The sequence below is a fragment of the Nicotiana tabacum genome, chromosome 5, assembly GCF_000715075.1.
Source record: "Nicotiana tabacum cultivar K326 chromosome 5, ASM71507v2, whole genome shotgun sequence".
In the NCBI taxonomy this organism is placed as follows: domain Eukaryota; kingdom Viridiplantae; phylum Streptophyta; class Magnoliopsida; order Solanales; family Solanaceae; genus Nicotiana; species Nicotiana tabacum.
In genome coordinates this window covers 24,127,159-24,149,751 of record NC_134084.1, presented here as the reverse complement: position 1 = coordinate 24,149,751, position 22,593 = coordinate 24,127,159, and the positions used below count along the sequence as shown (strand labels likewise).

General features: G+C 35.5%; 1 protein-coding gene and 1 pseudogene across 1 annotated transcript; one reads left to right on the top strand and one right to left on the bottom strand.

Moving 5' to 3' along the window:
• Positions 1-12,536: 12,536 nt before the first annotated feature.
• On the bottom strand, positions 12,537-16,077 carry LOC142180591 (putative F-box/LRR-repeat protein 23; annotated as a pseudogene).
• A 1,682-nt stretch (positions 16,078-17,759) lies between these two features.
• Positions 17,760-20,862, top strand: LOC107826407 (large ribosomal subunit protein eL32z). The gene is made up of 4 exons (XM_016653383.2): positions 17,760-17,900; positions 17,981-18,087; positions 20,195-20,376; positions 20,481-20,862. The coding sequence occupies exons 2-4, from the start codon at positions 17,998-18,000 to the stop codon at positions 20,608-20,610; spliced, it is 402 nt and encodes a 133-aa protein (XP_016508869.1). The 5' UTR covers positions 17,760-17,900; positions 17,981-17,997; the 3' UTR covers positions 20,611-20,862.
• Positions 20,863-22,593: the final 1,731 nt, after the last annotated feature.

Sequence of the window (22,593 nt, the reverse complement as noted above, 5' to 3'; positions counted from 1 at the left end):
GGGCGGATGAACCCGACATATCCTATTTGAGGGCGGATGAACCCGACATATCCTATTTGAGGGCGGATGAACCCGACAGATCCTATTTGAGGGCGGATGAACCCGACATATCCTATTTGAGGGCGGATGAACCCGACAGATCCTATTTGAGGGCGGATGAACCCAACATATCCTATTTGAGGGCGGATGAACCCGACAGATCCTATTTGAGGGCGGATGAACCCGACAGATCCTATTTGAGGGCGGATGAACCCGACATATCCTATTTGAGGGCGGATGAACCCGACATATCCTATTTGAGGGCGGATGAACCCAACATATCCTATTTGAGGGCGGATGAACCCAACATATCCTATTTGAGGGCGGATGAACCCAACATATCCTATTTGAGGGCGGATGAACCCGACATATCCTATTTGAGGGCGGATGAACCCAACATATCCTATTTGAGGGATTGGGATGAATTTTCCTCTTCTACCTTCCCCAAATTTTTATTATTATTATTATTTTTTTATTCCTTTTTGTTTTGTTTTTGCATAGCTTCTTCCTTCAAAGACTACCTCCCTTGATTTACTTACCTGTTGGGGGGTAAAATGTTATCAGCTGGGGGTACCTGACTTCCAGAAAATTTTCTAAATGGAAGGAAAATTTTCTGCCCCAGTTTGATAATATCTCTTGTGGCACGCAGTTCTGGCATCAATGCCATTTCCTTTACCTGTTTCAAATCAAACAAAATTGTTAGTTTAAAACATGGTGGTTGGTTGTGATACTCCTACTGGGATGGCTTTCCCTTTCTCTCTTCCTTTCTCTGTGCTCCACAACTTGTTGGGGATGATGTTATGTGCTGGGGATAATCCCTTCCTGCTGGGGATATCCCTCTTCTTTCGTGGCATAGCTCGGAAACTGGCATTTCCCCGACCTTTTAGTCTAGCATGAATTTCCCCAAATCATGCACACTGCTTTCCTTGCTTTGTTCATGGGCCTTGGCCTTGAGGTTTATAACTTTTGGTAAAGGCGATGGTATCCCTCTTGACACTTGTCAATCTTTTTGTCAACTCCCATTGGGGATATCTTTTTTGACACTGACCTCGCGCTTGTTCCTTGCTGACTATACTATTCGGATATACTGGTCAGATCTCATCTTGGAAAGCTGATGGCATATTTTGAAGTCATTTCATACTTGTTCTGACCGGACAGACTCTATTGGGGAAAATTCTTTATGAAAGGAGAAAGATAACAGAAACAAAATAAAAGACAAAGGAAACGATGACTCTTTTACAAAAGAAACTATAAATAAAAACCTATCAAACGCAGATACTGACTCTAATGGCCATGATATGCGTATGTGGCCTTATCCTCTGCCGTCAATCATCTTTTAAGATCTTCCATTAGCGATTCCCCCTCTTATTCTCAATCTTATTCGACTTGTAGTGCCCGAAGGGTTTTCACTATCAAGTCTTTCTCATTTTGGTTTTCTCTCAGCTTTCACCGCCTTATGGTGCCTGTGAAGCTTTTCACCAATAAGACTCTCTCGTTTTATATCTCTCTCCAGCTGAGGATTTGGAGTGTTGCCGGTATGACTCTTTCTGTTGGAGATTAGAGTCCTTTCTGCTGTGGAACAGAATGTTATGTTCGCCGGTAAGACTCTTCATTTGTCTGACTTGGCAACTTTTGAAGACTGATCGGAAAGTCTTTCTTTGGACCGTAATGGGGGTTTTGGACAGGCTAGAAAGAAAGGGTATAAAAGGCTAAAAAATACATTACTTTTTTTGGGTTACTAGTTACAACCTTCGGAATTAGATTTATTTACAACGACCGCAACCTCTGCCCCAGTTTCTTGCTTGGGGATATCTTAATTGTTTTTTTTTTTCATTTTTTTTCAAAACTATGACCGAGCCGTGAAGCGCCTACGTATCCTCTTTGAGGAATCAGGTCAAACGCAATTCCTCTTTTTCATTTGACTTTTTTTTTTTTTACCATTTTCTTTTCTTTTCTTTTCTTTTCTTTTCATTTCTCCTTTCTTTTTGTCGTTTTTTTTTTCTTTCTCTCTTTTTTTCTTTTATTCTTTTTCCATTTTGTTGTTTTCTTTTCTTTCTTTTCTCTTACCTGCCATGCTCGCATATTTTATTCGTTGCTACTAATTCCGAACGAGGGGTATGAAAGAAAATAACCAAGGCTCAAAAGGGGTAACGAAGGATAAAGTGTTTGGGTAGCAGAACAAAATGCCTTCGTCATTCCAGTCTTCCAAACATGCCAAGTGCAAACAACACAATTTAAATTTGTACTCTCTTTTGAGGGTGCTGGACTTGACAATTATATTCAACATTTGCTTTTTCATTGGTCCTTTCTAAAGCACCGTTGGGCGATACTCTCATTATCATGAACGCCCCTCACGCCAATTTGGCGAATCTTGCTTTTAACGGTTTTTCTTCATATTTTACTTGCCCCAGTTCCACATGACTCGAGCTCTGAATAATCTCAAACCGTCCTTATTTTCTTTAAATGGTCTGATCGCCTTTTCAGGGTTTTATGATTAACTTTAAAGATTAGGCCCAAACTGTGTGCGCATGTCATGTCACTAGAATCGGTGCTGAACAAAAATGATAAAAAGACTAAACAAAAAGGTGAATAGAAATAATAAAAGATTGGATTTTGTGCTAGACTACCGGTGAAATGGTTTGCATAACGACAAACGAAATAAAATCCTAAACAACCTGGACAAAACTTAAACAAACCGCTATGATAAAATGGAAAGATAAGCGGAAAGATATTGACACAAAACAAAATCCGAATTACAATCCTAATAATCCGAACAAACAGGAATGACAACAAAATAAGCCACCAATTGCTTCTTTCTTGTTAACCAAGGAACGGAGCGTCCTCCCATTTTATCAAACTTGGCATCGTAGCCACTGAGCTTTGCATTAGTATTGCAATGATCATTGCGAGCTTCCATATCATTACCCTTAGTCAACAAGTTCCCAATAGGACTCGAATTCTTCTGTTATCAGGCCTGATCCCCGCAGAGTGTGTATCATGAGGTGCAAGTAAAGGATTCTGGGTGTCATTGTCCGGCTTACCACAAACCAACCACCTTAACTTTATTTGCAAAACAAACAGGTTAGAATGGACTCAGTCGGTCCTCATCTTTTTTCTTTTTTTCTTTTTTCGATTTTTTCATTTCGTTTTTTTTTCATTCTTTTTTTTCATTCTCTTTTTTTCATTCTTTTTTCTTTTCATTTTTTCATTTTTCATTTCGTTTTTTTTTCATTCTTTTTTTTCATTCTTTTTTTTTTCGTTGTGGTCGAATCTTATGAAGATTGCCTACGTATCATGACCCCGCATGAATCAGACCTTGCGTAGTTCGGACCAATAAAATAAACAATAATGAACATTTTTTCTTTTCACTTTCATATTAAAACAAACTGGTTTTCAAAGGTTTAAAGATGACCTAAAAACTTGAAAATCAAACAACCCGCATGTTCTAATCAAAAGATTGGTAGACTCAAAAACAAAATTCCAGCTCCCTTTCTCTGTTCGACAAATGCAACCAAATGGTTATTTTTTGCAAATGTGGCTCCTTCCAAATTTCACATGAATTTTGAGGCCGGGGAGGATTATTTTATGACACTTTACAAACTTGTCAATTCTTTTACGAAAATAGCCTTTCGACCACTGAAAGATACTCTAAGGCTATTTCGGCAAGAACGGTTTAAGACGCGGCCGAAACTGGCTCGGCTTATTTTACTTTTTCATTTTTTTTGACTAAACATCCAAACGGCATTCACCTGACCGTTTACTCTTTGTTTTTTTTTTCAAATTACGATAAAAACCTTGTGTTGCAAACACGGCCTTTCGACGTCTCGGGGACGAAGCTTTTTAAGGCTGTGTGGGTCAACTGGACCAAACTCCTAGACATGACCCAAAAGGTGGCTGTTTACCCAAAGTCAGCCTTCCGGCGTCCCTTTCGGGAACATTCGGCTATTTATGACAAAACAGCATCACCCGACTTCTTTATGACTCTTTTTATTGTTTTTCAAATTAGAAAACTCAATATTACAAACACGGCCTTTCAACGTCTCGGGGACGAAGATTTTTTAAGGCTGTGTGGGTCAACTGGACCAAATCTTAAAATGACCCGAAGGTGGCTGTTTATGCAAAGTCAGCCTTCCGGCGTCCCTTTCGGGAACATTCGGCTATGTCTTGATAAAACAGCGTCACCTGACTTCTTTATGACAAAATTAAAATTTGACATATATTTTTTAATTATTTGTTTTTTGGCTATTTTAGCAAAAGGTGGGTTGGACATCACCCGACTTATTTATGACAAGATTAAAATTTTTGATTTTTGGCTATTTTAGCAAGAGGTGGGGTTGGACCCGATGAGGGTTGCCTACGTATCTCACATCCGGTGAGAATCAAACCCGCGTAGTTCGGGTAAATAAGCTATTTTTGAGAAAACCCTTTTCCATTTCTATTTTTTTTTTATTATTATTCTTTTTTCACAACAATCATTATTAGACTATTATTTCATTATTTTCATTTATAACAAACAAACGAATTAACGAAAAACATAAAACATTCTTTCTTTTTGAGAAGGTGGGGTTGGACCCGATGAGGGTTGCCTACGTATCTCACATCCGGTGAGAATCAAACCCGCGTAGTTCGGTTAATCAAGGATAAGTAAATGAACTAACTTTTTTTTTGAATTTGAAAGAACTACTTTAAAAGAAGAGAGGAAGTATATTTTTGAATTTTTGATTGATTTTCTTTTTAAAAGAAACACTTCTAAGATATATTTTTGAATTTCATTTGCTTTTTTTTTATTCTAAAGAAGAAGAAGAAAATATTTTTTGGAATTTTACCTTTAATAAAAGAAATGCTTCTAAAATGTTTTTTTTTTCTGAATTTTCTAAAGAAGAATCAAAATATTTTCGGATTTTTATTTATCTATTTTATCTTTTTTGAATTTTGAACTTTCTTTTGAATTTTTTTTTTTTTGGATTATATATATACTTATTTTTGGAACAAATAATAAAATCACATTCAACGCCGGACTCCTTTTTTATTTTATTTTTGGCATTTTCATAGACAAATAAAATAAAATAAAACATTTTAAAAACCAGACTCTTTTTTCATTTTCATTTAATGGCAAAACAAACTATTTTCTTTAATATTTTAAAAAAAAACAGACAGAACAATGATGATTTTTTTTTTGCAAACTAACAAGACATTTTTCATTTTCAAAAATTTCGGCAGAGTTTCGACTCTACTCGGACTTCTATGCTGTTATTTTCTCTTTTTTTCACGATTTTCTTATATGTGGAAAATGATGACAACATACAAAATCTTTTGAATTTTCATGCATTGTTTTTATATGTATTTTTATTTTTTATATTTATTGTTATTTCTTTCAAAATGTGGCATGGGAAACATAAGGATTTCCAAGACATCTTGGATTTCGCAAATGTTCCCCATGCGCTTTTTCCAACATATGAAGTGTGGGGGACATATGGGAATTCCAAGACTTCTTGGGTTCCACAAATGTTCCCCATGTGCTTTCCCAAAAAGCAAGCGTGGGGGACATAGGGAATTCCAAGGCTTCTTGGATTCCACAAATGTTCCTCATGCTTTGATTAAAATAACATCATGCTGGAAATGACCAAATGACTCATACGCCCTTGACTAAATACAACATGTAGCACATAGGATGCCGAAAGATTGTCTATTATTTTCAGGTTGCTTGTCCTAGACGGACCCAACCCCTATGTTGAGTCCCCTAAGTCAAATGCACATGATGCAAATAAACGTTCCTACTATGGATCCGGCATGTGGCTTTGTTATACTAGGTTCAAAAAACCTGGGTCGGTGTTCTAGACAGTGTACCCGAGCGGACAACTCGAGCTGAGGAAGGAGCTCCTTTCCGGGAACCAAAAGGCCAGCCGGCTTAGAAACTTTCCGAGCCTCTTTTATTTAGGGTATGACACTAACAGAATAGGGAGTCTCAACCAGTAAGCACATCCCCGGAGGTAAGAAGAGAAGGGTTCCGGCACAGTTTATATACAGTTCAAATAATATCAAAGCGGTAAAAGCAGCATTTAGCACATTAGGCTCAAATATGTAAAAATCAGATAAAACCAAATATAACAATTTATCTAAGCTCGAATTCTAACCCTGAACCAGTGGTTCTGGGTCGTGGTCCCCAGTGGAGTCGCCAGAGCTGTCACACCTCCTTTTTCCGCACCCGAGGGGCGCAGGGAGTTTTTTCCAATTAAAGGACAATCGAAACGGGATTGGTTTAATTATTTCAGAGTCGCCACTTGGGATATTTAGGGTGTCCCAAGTCACCAATTTTAATCCTGAATCGAGGAAAAGAATGACTCTATATTATGGTCTGCGTACCAGAAATCCGGATAAGGAATTCTGTTAACCCGGGAGAAGGTGTTAGGCATTCCCGAGTTCCGTGGTTCTAGCACGGTTGCTCAATTGTTATATTCGGCTTGATTATCTGATTTTATACAAGTATGAACTTATGTGCCAATTTTATCTTTTAACCGCTTTTATCATTCACTGTTATTTTTATAGGACTTGCAACGTCGTGAAAACATATCTCGAACCACGTTACATCAATGCACCCGTGGTTATTGATATATCTCGACTCGGTTGAGATTTGGATTTGGGTCACATAAATGTGCACCCGAATTAAGAAAAATAGATTATTTAAGACGCGCCTAAAGCAACTAACGTATGGTTGTTTTGGGGAAGGCCGTAAAATTTGCTAAACGGCATGTCCCGAATTCTAAGTATTTTTAATATATATGCATTTAGAGGGCCCCGCAGCTTCTACATTTTTGTTTGTCGAGGCTCGTCTCATTTATTATTAAAAGGAATTTATAACGTCATGGAAATGCATCTCGGGCCACGCCACAATCAATGCGCCCGTAACTAAAGACATATTTCGACTCCGTTGAGATTTGGATTTGGGTCACATAAATGTGCACCCGAGTTTAGGGAGATAACATTATTAAAGGCGCGCCTAAAGCAACTAGCGCATTATTATTTTTTGGGTAGGGCCGTGAAATTTGCTAAACGGCCCGTCCCGGAATCTAAGTATTTAATACATATATTTTGTGAGGGCCCCGCAATTTGTACATTTTTTATTTTTGGCGAAGCTTGTCCCGTTTTTTTTTTTTATTTTTTATTTTTTATTTTTTATGTTTTTAAAAGGATGCCATTTTTACGCCTTTAACAATACTAAACCTTACGGCTTCTTTACAACTACAATCTCATAACTTGTCAAGATTTGATAAAAGAAGTTAAGCGAATGAGTGTTTCGGGCGTAGTAACAACACGTACTAATACTAATCTTGTCCAAACAAACTAAGACAATGAAGGGACGAGCGAATCAATGTCAAACTGTGTCTTAGGACTACTACTACAACTAAATCAAATGACGTCAAGTAAACAATAATAACATAACACAAAAATGAACTAAAATGCATACGGTGAAACATAAGCAGAATCTCAATTGATATATTGCAACTTCAAACATTGAACGTAAAATTTCTTTAATCCAATACATCGAGGCTTACTAACCTGAATAAACAGAAATGCATAGAGCCATGGACCGAACCTCAACATCGACTTCAACAAACAAACTCGACGCGTCGGACCTCGACGAACAAAGACGACCTCAACGGACTGCACGACAACAGTGAAAGAACCACGATAACATGAGCTGAAGCAGTGGTGGTCGCGTTTGGACGGTGGGGTTGCGGGCAGTGGTTGACGGGCCTGTTTGGTGATGGTTTTTGTTGGTTCCACAGGTGGTTTTTAGGCGATGGGGGAGGTGACAGACTGGTGGTTTTCGGACGTGAGGCTGGTGAAGCTGGGACGGGCAGCGTTGGTGGTCGACGGTGGTGTTGAGCTGGGTTGTTTGGTCGTCGGCTTGACAATGACGACGAGCAGGAGCTCGTGGGCTGGGGAGGGCGAAACAGTGGTGATTTGGGTGATGACGACGATGGTTTCGACTGGGAAGGTGAGGACGGTGGTATGTCGATGGTTATGGCGTTTTGACAGTGGTCGGCGATGGAGGAGTTGGGTGGTCGTTCATGGAGTGTTGCTGGTGGGGGGCTGTTCGGAGGTTGACGACACTAGGGGAGGTAGTTATGGCGTCGGGGTGGTGTTTGGGAGGAGGAGGGTGGTCCGTTGATGGATGGGGCTCGTTTCGTTTTCTTCGTAGGGTTTTTCTGTTTCTTCTTCTCAAGAAGAAGATCCACAGTACATGTTTTCTTTTTCTTTTTTTTTTAAATTCCAAAATTCCCAAAATCCCCCCTTTGTCAAATGTGTTAGTCCGTGTATTTGACATGGTTTGCCCAGAAAAATGAGCCCACGCGTGGTGGGGTTCAAGGCATATGTTCCCCACGTGTCCTGGACACGGTTATTATGGGCTAGGTCCGAAAATTAGGCCTAAAACCGGGTAGTTTGAACCCGAATATTATTCTTTTGCCCGGATCCGAGAAATAGGAACACGTTTCTTAACTAGTCCTATGTAAGCAAAATAACTACCGAAAATAAGACTAGTATTTAACAAAACTATATCTTTTTTTTAAATATTTTTAAGGTTTTAAAATAGCTACAAAATATTAATAAAACTATTTTTGTAATTTTCGTAAATATTAAGATAAAATATGAAGTACTATTTTTGTATTTTTTCAAAGTTAAAACGACTATAAAATATTAATAAAACCATTTTTTTGTAATTTTTGTAAATATTAAGATAAAATATGAAGTAATATTTTTTGTATTTTTCAAAGTTAAAATAACTATAAAATATTAATAAAACTATTGTTTTTGTAATTTTCGTTTTTTAATAAAGACAAAAATATGAAATAATATTTTTTGTATTAAAATGACTTCAAAACATTAATAGAATTATATTTTTTTTTGTTAATTTTCGAATTTATATAAAGTACCAAAATAAAGTGCAATTTTTGATTTTTTCAAGTTTATGAGGGATACATAAACTAAAATTTATATATATACTTTTTTTTTGTAATTTTTCTTTTTGCAACGAAATAAAGTAAAAATAGTTAAAATAGCTATACTAGACCCAATTTCACATATTCACACTAAAATGTGAAAATTCTCGGGGAGGGTCAAAAATCACGTGCTTACAGCAATGAAAAGGGCTGACAGCACTATAGTTCCCCTGATCTTATCAGAAATATACCGAGCATTGACTGTGTGTAAGGAGGGAGGAAGTTTTTGTCTCTGGTCGCCACTGCTCTATAAAGGCCGTGATCAAAGACCAATCGAGTTGCAGCCGCCCAATCTCAAATATCCTATAGAAGCCGGTATCCCTCAGGCACTGGACTACGCGGGGATGGAAATCTCTTCCCCTCATAAAGTCCCACAAGTCGTCCACTCTCCTGGCACGGAGAGTCTGCTCCAGTAGCTCTCCCTTGCATACGTAGGCAGACCTATGATCCTCCTATAACACTAATAGCTCATCCAAGAGAGGTCCAGGATGCACAGGTGGCACGTCCATGTCGTCTATTGTAAATTAAAGAATATTAATTGTGTGTTTGTTTTGTAAATAATTAATATTTATTTATTTAATTGGACAGAGTATATATCTATGGGTTCCAGGCTCGATATTTGAGTCCCAGTAGCACCAAGCTATCCTGAATTCTTATATGTGTCAATTTCAATACTTTTCATAATTTTCTTTGTTTTATAAATTAAATAATTAATTTTTAATTGGACAATGTATATATCTATGGGTTCCAGGCTCGATATTTGAGGCCCAGTAGCACAAAGCTTTCCTGAAGGATGTGTGTCAATTTCAATAATTTTCATAATTTTATTTGTTTTATAAATTAAATAATTAATTTTTAATTGGTTAGCGTATATATCTATAAGTTCCATGCTCGATATTTGAGGCCTAGTAGCACCATGCTTTTCTGAATTCTTATGTGTGTCAATTTCAATATTTTTAGAATTTTGTGTGTTTTATAAATTAAATGATTAATTTTTAATGGGACATCGTATATATCTATGGGTTCCAGGCTCGATATTTGAGGCCTAGTAGCACCAAGCTATCCTGAATTCTTATGTGTGTCAATTTCAATATGAATCGTAATTTTGTTTGTTTTATAAATTAAATAATTAATTTTTGTAAATTATAATTGGACAGAGTTTGTGTTTGATCTATCAATATATTAGATACTTAAACTATAGAGATTCTACGCTAAAAGGCTCTACATTTTACTACGCTAAAAGGCTTAATATTTTACTACGCTAAAAGGGCACTAGTCTTTAAACAAATAAATAATCTAAACAAAATAAAAATAACAAACATATTTTAATAACATAACATTCACGAAATTACATATAAAACAGTAAAAGAAATTTATGAATATTTATATTAACAACAAAAATTATTTCTCAACTTTTAAAGACTTTCTTTAAAACACTAATACTTTATCCGGATAAAAATAACATACTAATTTAATCATAAACAAAACATAAAACAACATGGAAACACATTCAAGACAACTAATATGCATTATTATACGAGTTTCGACATAAACTAAATCGGAATACCTCGATTTATGTTTTTAGAAAAGTCGAAAAATTAAAAAATTTAGCCCGAAACGAAGAAACCACAACAATAGAAGGCTTGGGTTGGATCTTTTTGTGTGACGAGTGGAGTCCACTCGGATTTGTTTCGGAGAAAAAGGGGGGGTTGTAATTTTAAAATTCTTTGGTCGTATGTTTTTATCATAGGAAAGAAAAAGGGGTCTTTATTTAATAGGTATAGAGCGTTATAATACCGCGCTATATATAACGCGGTATTATACCGCGTTATATATAAAAAAAGTATCTTCTTCTTTTTTACACAGTAAAAACGTATTTTGCGTCCAAAAAGTTAGCATTTAGGTTTCGGACTCCTTAATATTATAGGGTGTGTTTCGTTAACCGATTTAATAGATGGACATTCCTCGGTTTGGTTTGGGTTGATTTGGTTTGATATAGTTTTAAATTTAAGAAAAAATTGAATCAAAACCGAACCAAATCGCCATATACATATATATATATATATATATATATATATATATATATATATATATATATATATATATAAACGTATTTTGCGTCCAAAAAGTTAGCATTTAGGTTTCGGACTCCTTAATATTATAGGGTGTGTTTCGTTAACCGATTTAATAGATGGACATTCCTCGGTTTGGTTTGGGTTGATTTGGTTTGATATAGTTTTAAATTTAAGAAAAATTTGATGAACTTGTTCAATTTGATGTAACTTCAATTAAGGATATTTTGCACTTTGGCAGTAAATTTTCAATTTTGCTATTATTTCAATTGAGGTTCACTTTTATTGTGTTTGGATTCTTATTTCACTGTAATTATTTTCTATGGAATGAGAATGACAATAGCATGATATCAAGCTAGTTTTGGTATCAGTGTTTTCAGCTTTATATTACGACTATATTGAAGATCACACATGCTCCTTACATTTTGCTTTCATTATCTCGTTATTTTGATTTTTAATTTTATCTCACTTATATCAATTTCTTTGCATTATAAACTATATATTTAAAAACCGAAAAAAATTGCAAAATTCGAACCAAATCAATAAAACAGATAAAATGAAATCCATAAAATTTATACTGCATTTTTGGTTTGTTTTGAATATTAAAAACACCGTCTTAATTGGTTTGGTTTAGTTTTAAGCAAAAATTGAGCTAAACCGAACTACGAACACCCCTAGGTATATGATGATGAAAAGTGTTTTCCAGGAAAATATTTTCTGAGAAGCAGAAAAAGTAGCTTCTTCCCAAAAGCAGAATCAGAAGTAATTTTGATGTTTCTTTTTACCAAAAATACCCTTAACAAATAATAATATATGCCAAAATAACCTTACTTATTTTAAGCCTAATTTAGGATATTAATGTATAAGTATTCTTTTCTTAATATTTAGGGTGAATGCTTTTATATTTGTTGAATGATTTTTAATATATTTAAATCATCTTAAAAGAATTGATACTTTTTAATTTTATTTTCATATTTTACTTAAATAAAATGAAAATATTTAATTGTTGTTTTTAATAACAATATTTTGAGATTATTTATGTACTTATAATATTAACTATTAAGTAATTCTATTCATGCCCTTATTCGTAATTTGATATTTAAAAGCACTTTTTGAAAAGCTTGGCAAATACAAATTATTGTTCAAAAGTACTTTTTAGAGTGATTAACCAAACACAAATTATTTCTGTCCAAAAGTACTTTTATTAAAGTGATAAGTAAGCTAATGCTAAAGTTATTTTAGTAAAGATGCAAAGTAAGTAAACTTCAATTTCCGAGGTGTTTGAAAATACAAGGGGAGTTTAGAGTTCTTAAATAAACTTAGAGGAGGAAATTGACTTTCACTAAGACTTTCCAGTAAGACAATAACAATAAACTTGATTAATTCAACCAGCGGACACCTGAAGAAGTTTAAAAAAGTCCGCAACTTCATAGATATAATGCTAGAAACATGCACTTATATAGCATAGGAGTAGTAATTAACGTGTCATCCGACATGTTATATGGATCAAATGTATTATCTCGAGGATCAAATGAAAATCCAAGGAGTCACGAAGGCGCTTCACATCTTCAATTTGTAGAGAAATTCTGCGACTCAGGTCAAGTGATAAAAGATGACGACAACCATTAAGAATCTTCATTTGTCATACTATTCCCAATGAGCTGAAGGTGGTTCAAGGCAGACATGTTTTTAGCAATAGCTAAAGTCTCTTCATCAAAATTGAACGTCTTATTCAATTCAAAAGACGTCAACTTTGGGCAAGAGTGACCAAGAACTTCAATGACACTTGATGTGATAGTAGTGTGTGAGACTCAGCTCTTCTAATAATGGTAGCTTTTGAGCTACTTCAAACAAGCCTTTACATACCCGACGGTAGCAACATGCAATACTAAGTATTTTCAGTTTTGACCATCTATTGAACAAATAACAGAAATTAATCAATGGGTTGTCTAGTGAACAAAGCAGAATTATCAAACTAAATTAACAGATTAGTAGCATATATAGTAAAGAATAGGATAAACAACACTTGCTTTTGTATTACTTCATCCGTTTCAATTCATCTTGCACTTTTTTTTAATGGTTGACACTATTCCACTAATATACATAATTCTATGCGATTTTTTGACAACTTTCAAAGGCTCAAATTCAATTAACTATATACACAAGGACGGATACAACTTGAAAGGACCAGGTTTATCTGAATCAAGTACTTTCGGTGACAATATATTTAAAGCTTTTGTTGACAAATGTCATAATCAAAACCAAGTGTCGTCCCTTCTAGAAGCCATTAGAAAGATGGCAAAATGCCTTGGTAAAGTGGCAAAATCCATCAGCCACTTTCTTGCCATGCACAACAAAGCTTCATGCAAATGAGGCTATAAATAGCCACTACCAATCACTCTTTTTTTATTGTTAGCAATTAGCAAGACAAAGAAATCTTTCTTCTTCTTTCCTTCTAATTTCATTAGTTTCGACTGAAGCTTTCTGGTGGCGTACCACTCCCTCAGGCCTTACTAGATCTGCCCCTGAGTGGTTATATATGTATGGGTCTAAATTTGACCAACCACGACCGACGACGAGCACGACGATTGACGGGGTTTCCTTGAATCGATGTCCTGAGGGAGATGACCTTAAGACAAACAAGAGACTGGACGACCCTTGTAATAATGTAGGCCCATTAGGAATATTACTGCTTAGAAGAGCCTCGCTCTTCATATATATAGAGGACAATAACCTTGTAAAGGGGCATTCCGAATATTGGCTACATTACTATTTATGAATGAAAAGATTTCTAAAAGTTTGGGAGAAAAGTATATCATAAAAGAAGTCTTGTGATCCGTCTTCTCTTTATCTATTATCCTTTCTAGAGATTATTATTCTTAGCTAAGATTTACCCCTTTATCTTTAATTGATTTGTTCAAAAAGGTTTCAATATCTTTTGACTCAAACAGTTTGTAATTTAATTTTGTTGATTCTTGTATCCTCTCAAATAAAGGTAGACTTGTTTAATCCTGGGGAGACATTTCATACTGCTGAAATAGTTTCTTAGGACAGTGCCTAGCACGACTCAAGTCAACCCGTGTATTCGCTAACAAAAAATAATGAAACAGTGTTAGTATTAAAATTTTTGCTCTTATTTCCTACACTACGATGCGACGTATAAATTTCAGAAGCGGCCCTTCCATAAAGCAAGAAAACCAACCGCTTTAGGCCCTATATTTATGGGCGGCCCCATTTTTGTTACACCTAATAAATTATGTATAAATTTAAAAAAAAGTTACGTAAAGTGAAAAAGTTTGATTTCTTTCTTTATAACAAATATAGAGAAGAAGGATATGCAAATGCTATGATTTCTACCAAGGAAATTGCACTTGAAATAAATATCGAACCCGAATTTCGTAAGAAACGTGTGATATATAGGAAGCAACAATTTGATGCGAATGTTGATAATGAAATCTCAAAATCTTTCGAAGAGTTGATTACTTTCATACATAATAGACAAGGCTATTTTTTCAACTTCAAAAAAGATTTGAACAATTCAGAGTATATGAATATATTTTTGGTTTTCTATTTGGCTGTAAAAACTAAGATTACTGGACGTTGGAAATTTGAAAAAATATTGCATTTATCTTGAATATTCCTTAAAGCATAATAATCAATTCGATATTGATAGTTTAGATTTTTTTCTGAATTAAAAGTATTAAGAAAAATAGTACAATTAGAAGATAGCAGTGTAATTGATACACTTAGTCAAATAAAAAGATTTAATTCTTTTTCAAATGCCTAAATTGCTTATAAAATAATGTTAATAACTCATGTTACTGTTGTTTTAGTAGAAAGAAGTTTTCAAAATTAAAATTGATAAAATCGTACCTACGATCAACAATGTCACAAGAAAGGTTAAATGGATTAACTATATCGTCAATTGAGAATACTTATTAAGAGTTATTGATTATAAGAAAATTATTAATAACTTTGTATCTTAGAAAAGCTAAAAAAAAAAATAGACTTCAAATAAATAATAATTTTTTTTTAAAAAAAAAGTTAAGGCCCTTCGTAAAATTTGGATTTAGGCCACAAAATTTCGTCGGACTGCTCTTAATAAATTTAAGTATAAAAATTCACTAAAATTGCAAGAAAAAGTATATATGGACCCATAAAACTGCAGAATCCATGCTCAGTTAACCTAACCCCTGGAGCAACACTAACATTCAAAGAGAGGAAAATAGATTTGTATTCCTCTTGTATATTATATTTAAAGTTTAATGGGATATTCAATTGTGTGAAATGACAAGCATTGGATCAAAAGACCTGGAATACATGCTCTGTTTAGCTCTTTTTGACTAATATCAACATTGAATTTATCAAGAATCTTGGAAAATTAAGCATGAATTGCTGTTGGATTTCCGTAACAAGCATGATTCTAAGTAGTGTTGGCAAATGAGGGGATTGGATCGGATTTGGGCGGGTTAAAAATGGGTTGGTCATTTAGTGGCAAATTAGCAATGAGGTGAAGCCAGAAATTACCTCTCCACTATGTAAACAAGCAACTCATCAGAGGCAAAGTACTCCAGATTGATATCAATTAGTTCACCTTGGCTACGATCAATGGCGTGGTTACACATTCCTCCAAGTCATAAGGCTCGATATAAGGGTCACCATAATTCCACATGTCAATGACTCGCCACATGGACGGGTCCTTGCACACGCGCCTCCACGTAGTACACACTTTCTGTGCACTGTCCAATATCTCCACCGCACCCAGCCTATGTAATATGTTCGCCCATATTCCTTCCGGCAGCTCCAACCACCGTGGGTTTTTCTCCATCCCCCGACTCTTGTTTTTTCTTCTTCCTTTTCCCTTTCCCTTTCCTTTTCCTTTTCCCTTTCCCATCCTATTCATTATATCCCGCAGTTCGAGCTGAATAAGTAGAACTGGAAATGAGGAGATGCTTTATAGGCCCTATTTTTATAGGGGCAGAGAAGGAGAGGGGGGGGGGGAACCTTTTGAATTTTGCACTCTCTTAGAGACTGTTTGCTTTGCATAGATTCCCATAAAGAAACAAAACTACATTAGTGGTACTACCATGATTGATTGATGTACAGGTGCAGTCAAGGGATGCTGATGATGTGCAGATATTTCAGGATCATTTGGGCATAACTCATACTTAAGTACAAGAACTTTAGCACTGTACATTAGTCACGGGCTGCATTTGCAAATATCGGACGTTGTTTGAACTTTGAAATATGTATATACGGTGGCTACCCGATTTCGTTCTTGGATGGAAAAGGTGATACCACGTAGAGTGGCCAGGACGCCGAGTTCGGGGTCAAGGTTCCTTTCCAATACCGAGGTCGAGGTTGAAATCATTTGTCGAGGTCGGAAGAAGGCATACCTTAAGATAATATCGTTATGGTTCAGTAATAGAAAGAGCTAGATATTCGCAACGGCCCGAAAATCACGGTGTAAATTGCAAAATGGATTGACCCTTGACAGTTAAACAACTGTCAAATATGATTTCTTGCTGTAATTAGAAATGTACCTTATTTAGAACTCCTCTATTATATAAAGGGAAGTTCATTCATTTGTCAGATACGTTTTGACTGATAAGATAATACATATACTTTATTCTCTAGCTATTTTATTCACTTTTCATCAGAGTTGCTTTGTAACTTGCTATTCTCACTATTCCATCTCGAGGTTGTCATAGCTCGAGGTCGAGATTTGGCTTGCGCACTGGTTTGATTTATTTTATTCTTCAATTTATATACTTAATTCCTTATTTATCAATTGCTATTGGATTAAATCATATATCCTTAAAACCACAATATAAGTTTAATTGTTACTCGAATTTTAGGGTAAACAATATGATTTCTATCTTTCTATAGACTCTAAACGTGAAGCTTATGCCTATTTCAATATTTGAATTTTATCTAATAATAAATTCAGATTTTTTTTCACCTACATTATTTTTGGATAACGGTAGTAGTTTAGATGGAAAAAAAATCACATTGTTTTTTTGTTTCGATTGAAATGTGAATTCTGATCTCCAAGATTTTGTACCTACTTTATCTAATACTCTGCCTTTCATTAATTTTTTTAATCAAATGTCGCCAAAGAAACTTTTATAGGCACATAAATATAATGACATATTTAATACCACAAGTTTCAAAAATCTATAATCACACAATTGTTATGATATATTTAACATATTTTATTGCTTTTCAAGATTTCGTATCCAGTCGGGATAAGTTCACATGAATAAAACGGGTGGAATAAATGTTAGTATAACAAATGAGTAATAAAGGAAATATTGTCTATCAAATGTAACGTAGAATAAGGAAATTTCCATGAGATCAAAAAATAAAAATAAATAAAATCTGGTTCAACCCTCACAAATTATAGATATATATTACATGTATATTATACATACGCCGGTTATTTTAATTTAAGAGATTACGTGGGCGGCAAGTACACATATATTCATTTTTATGACTGCTATTTAGGGATTAGCCAATACAAATTTAAACTAAGAATCTTAACTTCAAAATTTTGTGTCCGAAAAACTGAAATTCAGGACATACCGACTAATTTTTAAATATCAGCCCTCTAGAATGGTGTCACTTCTACTTGCCTCTCACAGTGCCCCAAGTCTCGGGCTCTAGTAATGGGCCTATTAGCCCATTATTTTCACTAGATCTCTTTGAAATTCCAATCGGGTATATAACACTCGTACTGCATTACTATTACAACGAAGGCGCAGCTGCTTAGCCGAAACCCTAGTTTGTGAGTCTCTAATTCTCCTTTGTTATCATCTCTGCTTTTCTCCTAATGAATTTATCTAATATTATGAGTTAATTTATTAGAAGGTAAGAGGGAAAAAATGGCGGTGCCACTGTTGAACAAGAAGATAGTGAAGAAGAGAGTTAAGCAGTTCAAGAGAGCTCAAAGTGACCGCAGAATCACTGTCAAGGTAACTAACTCTTTTTATGTTTTATTATTCCTGATTTTTAATGCTTAGATTTTCTATGTGCTATTTTAGTAGGTTATGTATGATTAGTTGAGGTGTCGAAGCTGATTTGGATAAATACTGTTATTGGAAATTAAAATTATTGGGGAGAAAGGGAAATTGGTTCTGTTTGTAGCCTTAGCGTTGTTTTTTTCTCTGCACAGTAATGATTCAAAATACATTTTTCCTTGTTTTCAGGTTTGTCCATTTTGTAATATACTAGGGACAGTAATCAGAATTGAGAAGAAAATATAAAACGGAAAGTAGAGAATTTTATCAATTTGATTTGAGTTACAACTAGGGTACAATTGAAACTAAGCTTTAACTTTCTAAGCTCCTTATTCTACCTGATTCTAACTGAATTGACTGGCAGCTGAGTAAAGACCTGTATCCAATTAATTTGTAACTACTGGATTGATCTGAGCCGCTTGATCCTATTTAAGTGAACTAATCAGCAGCCTTCATCTAATGTGTGCCCCCCTAAATTGTATAATCCTCCTCCCCTTGGCCTAAGACTTTCAGACAACCCCCCCCCCCCATACGCCTAATCCGTAATTCATTACACATTTCCCCTTTCTCTTCCCACATTACACATCTCCATACCGAGGCTGAGAATGGACCAACTATTAAATTTTGTGTCTAAATGAAATTTCTTGTCAAATTCGGGGGTCATCTATGTAGCCAGCCTTTTCACTATGACCAAAAGTGGGGAAGTTGTAATTCCTTGGTATCATCCTAATCTATTTTGGTGGTTTCTATTGTCGATATGGGAAAAACTAGATCAGCCAACAATCTATGATATAAGACATAAGAGAGGATCACACAACAGCCAGGAAGAGAGGCAGTTTTGTTATTGTGTCCTTCAAGTGTTTATTCTCCTTTGCTGCTTTGGTTTCCAGTCACTAAGGCCTAAGTCCATGTAGTTGTACACAGAGTGATATAGAGTATGCAAAGGTCTAAAGCAAAAAATTCATGTTGTGAGGGGCTGAGGGGTTCTGAAGATTATTCGCTATTTGAGTGAAGGAACAGGTACATAATTTAGAGGGTGTAGGATGCTCTTTTACAGACGAAGAAAATAACTCCTGTGGTATGACTTAAGTCTAGTACCAATCTTTCAAGTTCCCTAATTTCCTAACAAACTTTTCCAGTTCAAAGATTAAAGGAACCTTGGTTATCCCAAAAGATTGACGCGGTGTCGTTAAAGGCTCATTTATGGCACGCTTAAGTCCTGGAGCTCGGAAAAGCTCAAGGAGGGCTAGCACGCGTGCGCCTATTTCCCATGAGTTCTCTCTTGAATCAAGCGGCACTAAACAACAAATATTATTGGAAATTTGTGTTTTAAGGAAAACATTATGAATGAATTTGTTACTTTGCTCTTGAATTACATTCCCCAGACCTTGCGGTGCGCTGTGGGATAATACTGGGTATGTTGTTATTGTTGCTCTTGAATTACATATAAATTTTTATTTTTTTCCTTCATTGCACCTTTTTTTTAACTTAAGCCCACACTTTAAGTGTGCTTTGCGCTTAAAGCCCAAATAGATAGACCAAGAGCGTCTTTTGAGCTTTTCGCCTTTGACAACACTGGATTTACCTAAAGATTATTGTTTGCCCCTGGTATACAAGGAACATAACTACCTTATTGCTATGCATTTTGTTTAAGGGTGTTTCAAATTACAAGACATGTGTTTGCACCACTGTTGGCTTCACTAACTATAATTATTGATGGGTTGTGGGTTCAAAGCCCGAAAGCTTCATTTGTTATTTCCTTGTTAAAAAAACGATAATTATTCTTTCAATTTATCCCTCTATGACTTCTATTGCTCTATATTTTAACCCTCTCCACATGGGAGTGGAATGAGAAAGCATCCACCTCTATGAATAACATTAACATAGTTTGAATGTCATTAGTTGGTTTTCTGTTGCATAATGCAGTTAGGCTTGGGTTTTTTTGTTAGCAATCTTTGCTAGGCATGTACTATGTCTCTAGAGCATTTGCCTTTTGTCCAGTTCAGTTTGAAATGTACATGGCTTACCAAATGAAGCTAATTATTGAATTTATCAATGACAGCCAAGCTGGCGCCGACCAAAAGGTATTGATTCTAGGGTTAGAAGAAAGTTCAAGGGATGTGTCCTGATGCCCAACATTGGATATGGGTCTGACAAGAAGACTCGTCACTATCTTCCCAATGGCTTCAAGAAGTTTGTTGTGCACAATGCAAGTGAGCTTGATGTTCTAATGATGCACAACAGGTAATGCAACTTGTACAGTATTTGCCTATCATTTGGACATGAAAGACTAGTTTCCCTGTCTTTGGTCTTGGCAGCCAAGTGATTGTTTTCGTTTTTGTTCACAGAACTTACTGTGCTGAGATTGCACATAATGTGTCGACAAGGAAGAGGAAAGAAATTGTTGAGCGAGCAGCTCAACTTGATGTGGTTGTGACTAACAAGCTTGCTAGGTTGCGCAGCCAGGAGGACGAATAAGTATTCATGCTTCGGAAGAGATATTTGAGCCTTGGAAAAGACCAATATATATTCAGTATTTGAACTTATTGCCTGTCTTTTGACTGCAATCCAGTTTTGTGTTTTTCTTAGCTGTGGCTTTTGAACCATCCAATTGCTTTCAAATGCTTAAATCATCAGATTTTAGCTTTCCAATGTTCTCTTTTGGTTACTGGTTATAGTATGCTGCATACTGCTCTACAAATTATAATAGATGATCTGATCTTGCTTTATTTATCTAGCCTATGTTATTCAACTTTTAAGAATAAAGACGAGGGTGGTACTGTTTGAGCCCTTAATTATTCTAGAAGCCAACATAAATAAGAGGGAAAATTATATCTAAATGGTTTGCAGATAACAAGATACTAGTTCTACGATGTCAGGGATCAACAATTTTACTTCGCCTTGAGGTAGTAGTTCCTTCGGTGTAACGTCGTTCACAAGAGTAAAGCAAAGAAAAAAAGAAAATGACAATATTTTCTGTTCTTTGGTGATTTTTTTATTCTTAGAAATTTTACTTCTCGGGAATATCTATCTTGTAATACCTATCATCTAGCAAAAGGAGGAAAGTGGAGAAGTTGACTTTGAACTTAAATATTGATCACTTATCACGAAATATAACTATCACTAACATAAACGTAAAAATTGCACGGGTGCCCTATTTGGTCGCCCCATTTAATCTATATCCATTTTTTAAAAATATTTTAATTTTTACCTACTTTTTAAACAACTCCAGCAACTCTTTCTCCTCCTCAAAGTTATATCCGCCCTCAACCTCTTTCTGAAGTCGCACTGCACAAATTATATTTCTGTTAGTGCAGAAGAAAAAAATAGGAATATACAGTGCAATTTCGCATCATAAATGCCTCTCCGAAAAATATCGAAGTCTTGTTGCTTGATTGAATGGTGGCAATAAATGATCTGTTAAATGCCGAAGCTACAGATCCTATTTGATAATGCATGGCATTAGCAGCAACATATTGGTTTAAGTAAATTGTTAAAAAGTTTCTTGCTTTATCAAATATTGATTAATAGTTCCTTTGGATGGTTTAGTTGTTGAACTAATCATCTAAATGTGAGCACGTGATTTTTGTTTCGCACGACAATCGCTCCAAAAAGAAATAAAAAATAATAATTGGCCCTGCTGTACAATTTTGGATTTCTGTGCGGCACCTTGTTGATTTATTTGTGACTTCGGCCCATTTTTATTTACTTACTTTTTAAAATAAAATTCAAAAAAAATATATGTGTCCTGCATAATTCGAACCGTAATCCGGTCGTTAAATAGAAAATCATGAATAGGCATCTTCGTCCGTGATTTTATTTGGTTTGACTTTACTTGTTTTGAAATATTTTAGTGTGTGTGCGAATAATTGTATTGAGTGTGTATTTAATTTTTTGATTTTTTGATTAGTTTTGTTTTTAAATAAACAAGGAAAAGAAATAAAAAAAATAATAAATAAAAAAAAAAGAAAAAGAAAAGGGTCCCTTTATTCTTTCGGACTTGGGCCAATTTTAACAAAATTGGCCCAACGAACAGCCCAAAACCCAGGCCTGCCCGGTCCAGACCACCTGATGCCCAGAGAATCCAAACGACGTCGTTTTGGTACAGGTTGATCTGGGCCGTTGATCTCAAATTGATCAACGGCCAAGATCAATTCCCCATAACCCACCAATAAACCCGACCCGTCTCACCCGGACTGACCCCAACCCTCAACCCTCAAAACGACACCGTTCCATTTAAGCCTTCAGATCCAGACCGTAGATCTAGATTGATCTAACGGTCGAGGTTCACCCACCCACTAACTATATAAACCATTCACCATACCCTGCCCCCCTAGCCAACACCCCCGCCTTCGTCTTTACCAAATCCATCCCCTTCAAACCCTAGCCGCCCCTGCACACCTTCACCAGAAACCCGGCGGCCTGAACGCCGGTGACCTCCACCTGAACACCATAGAACCC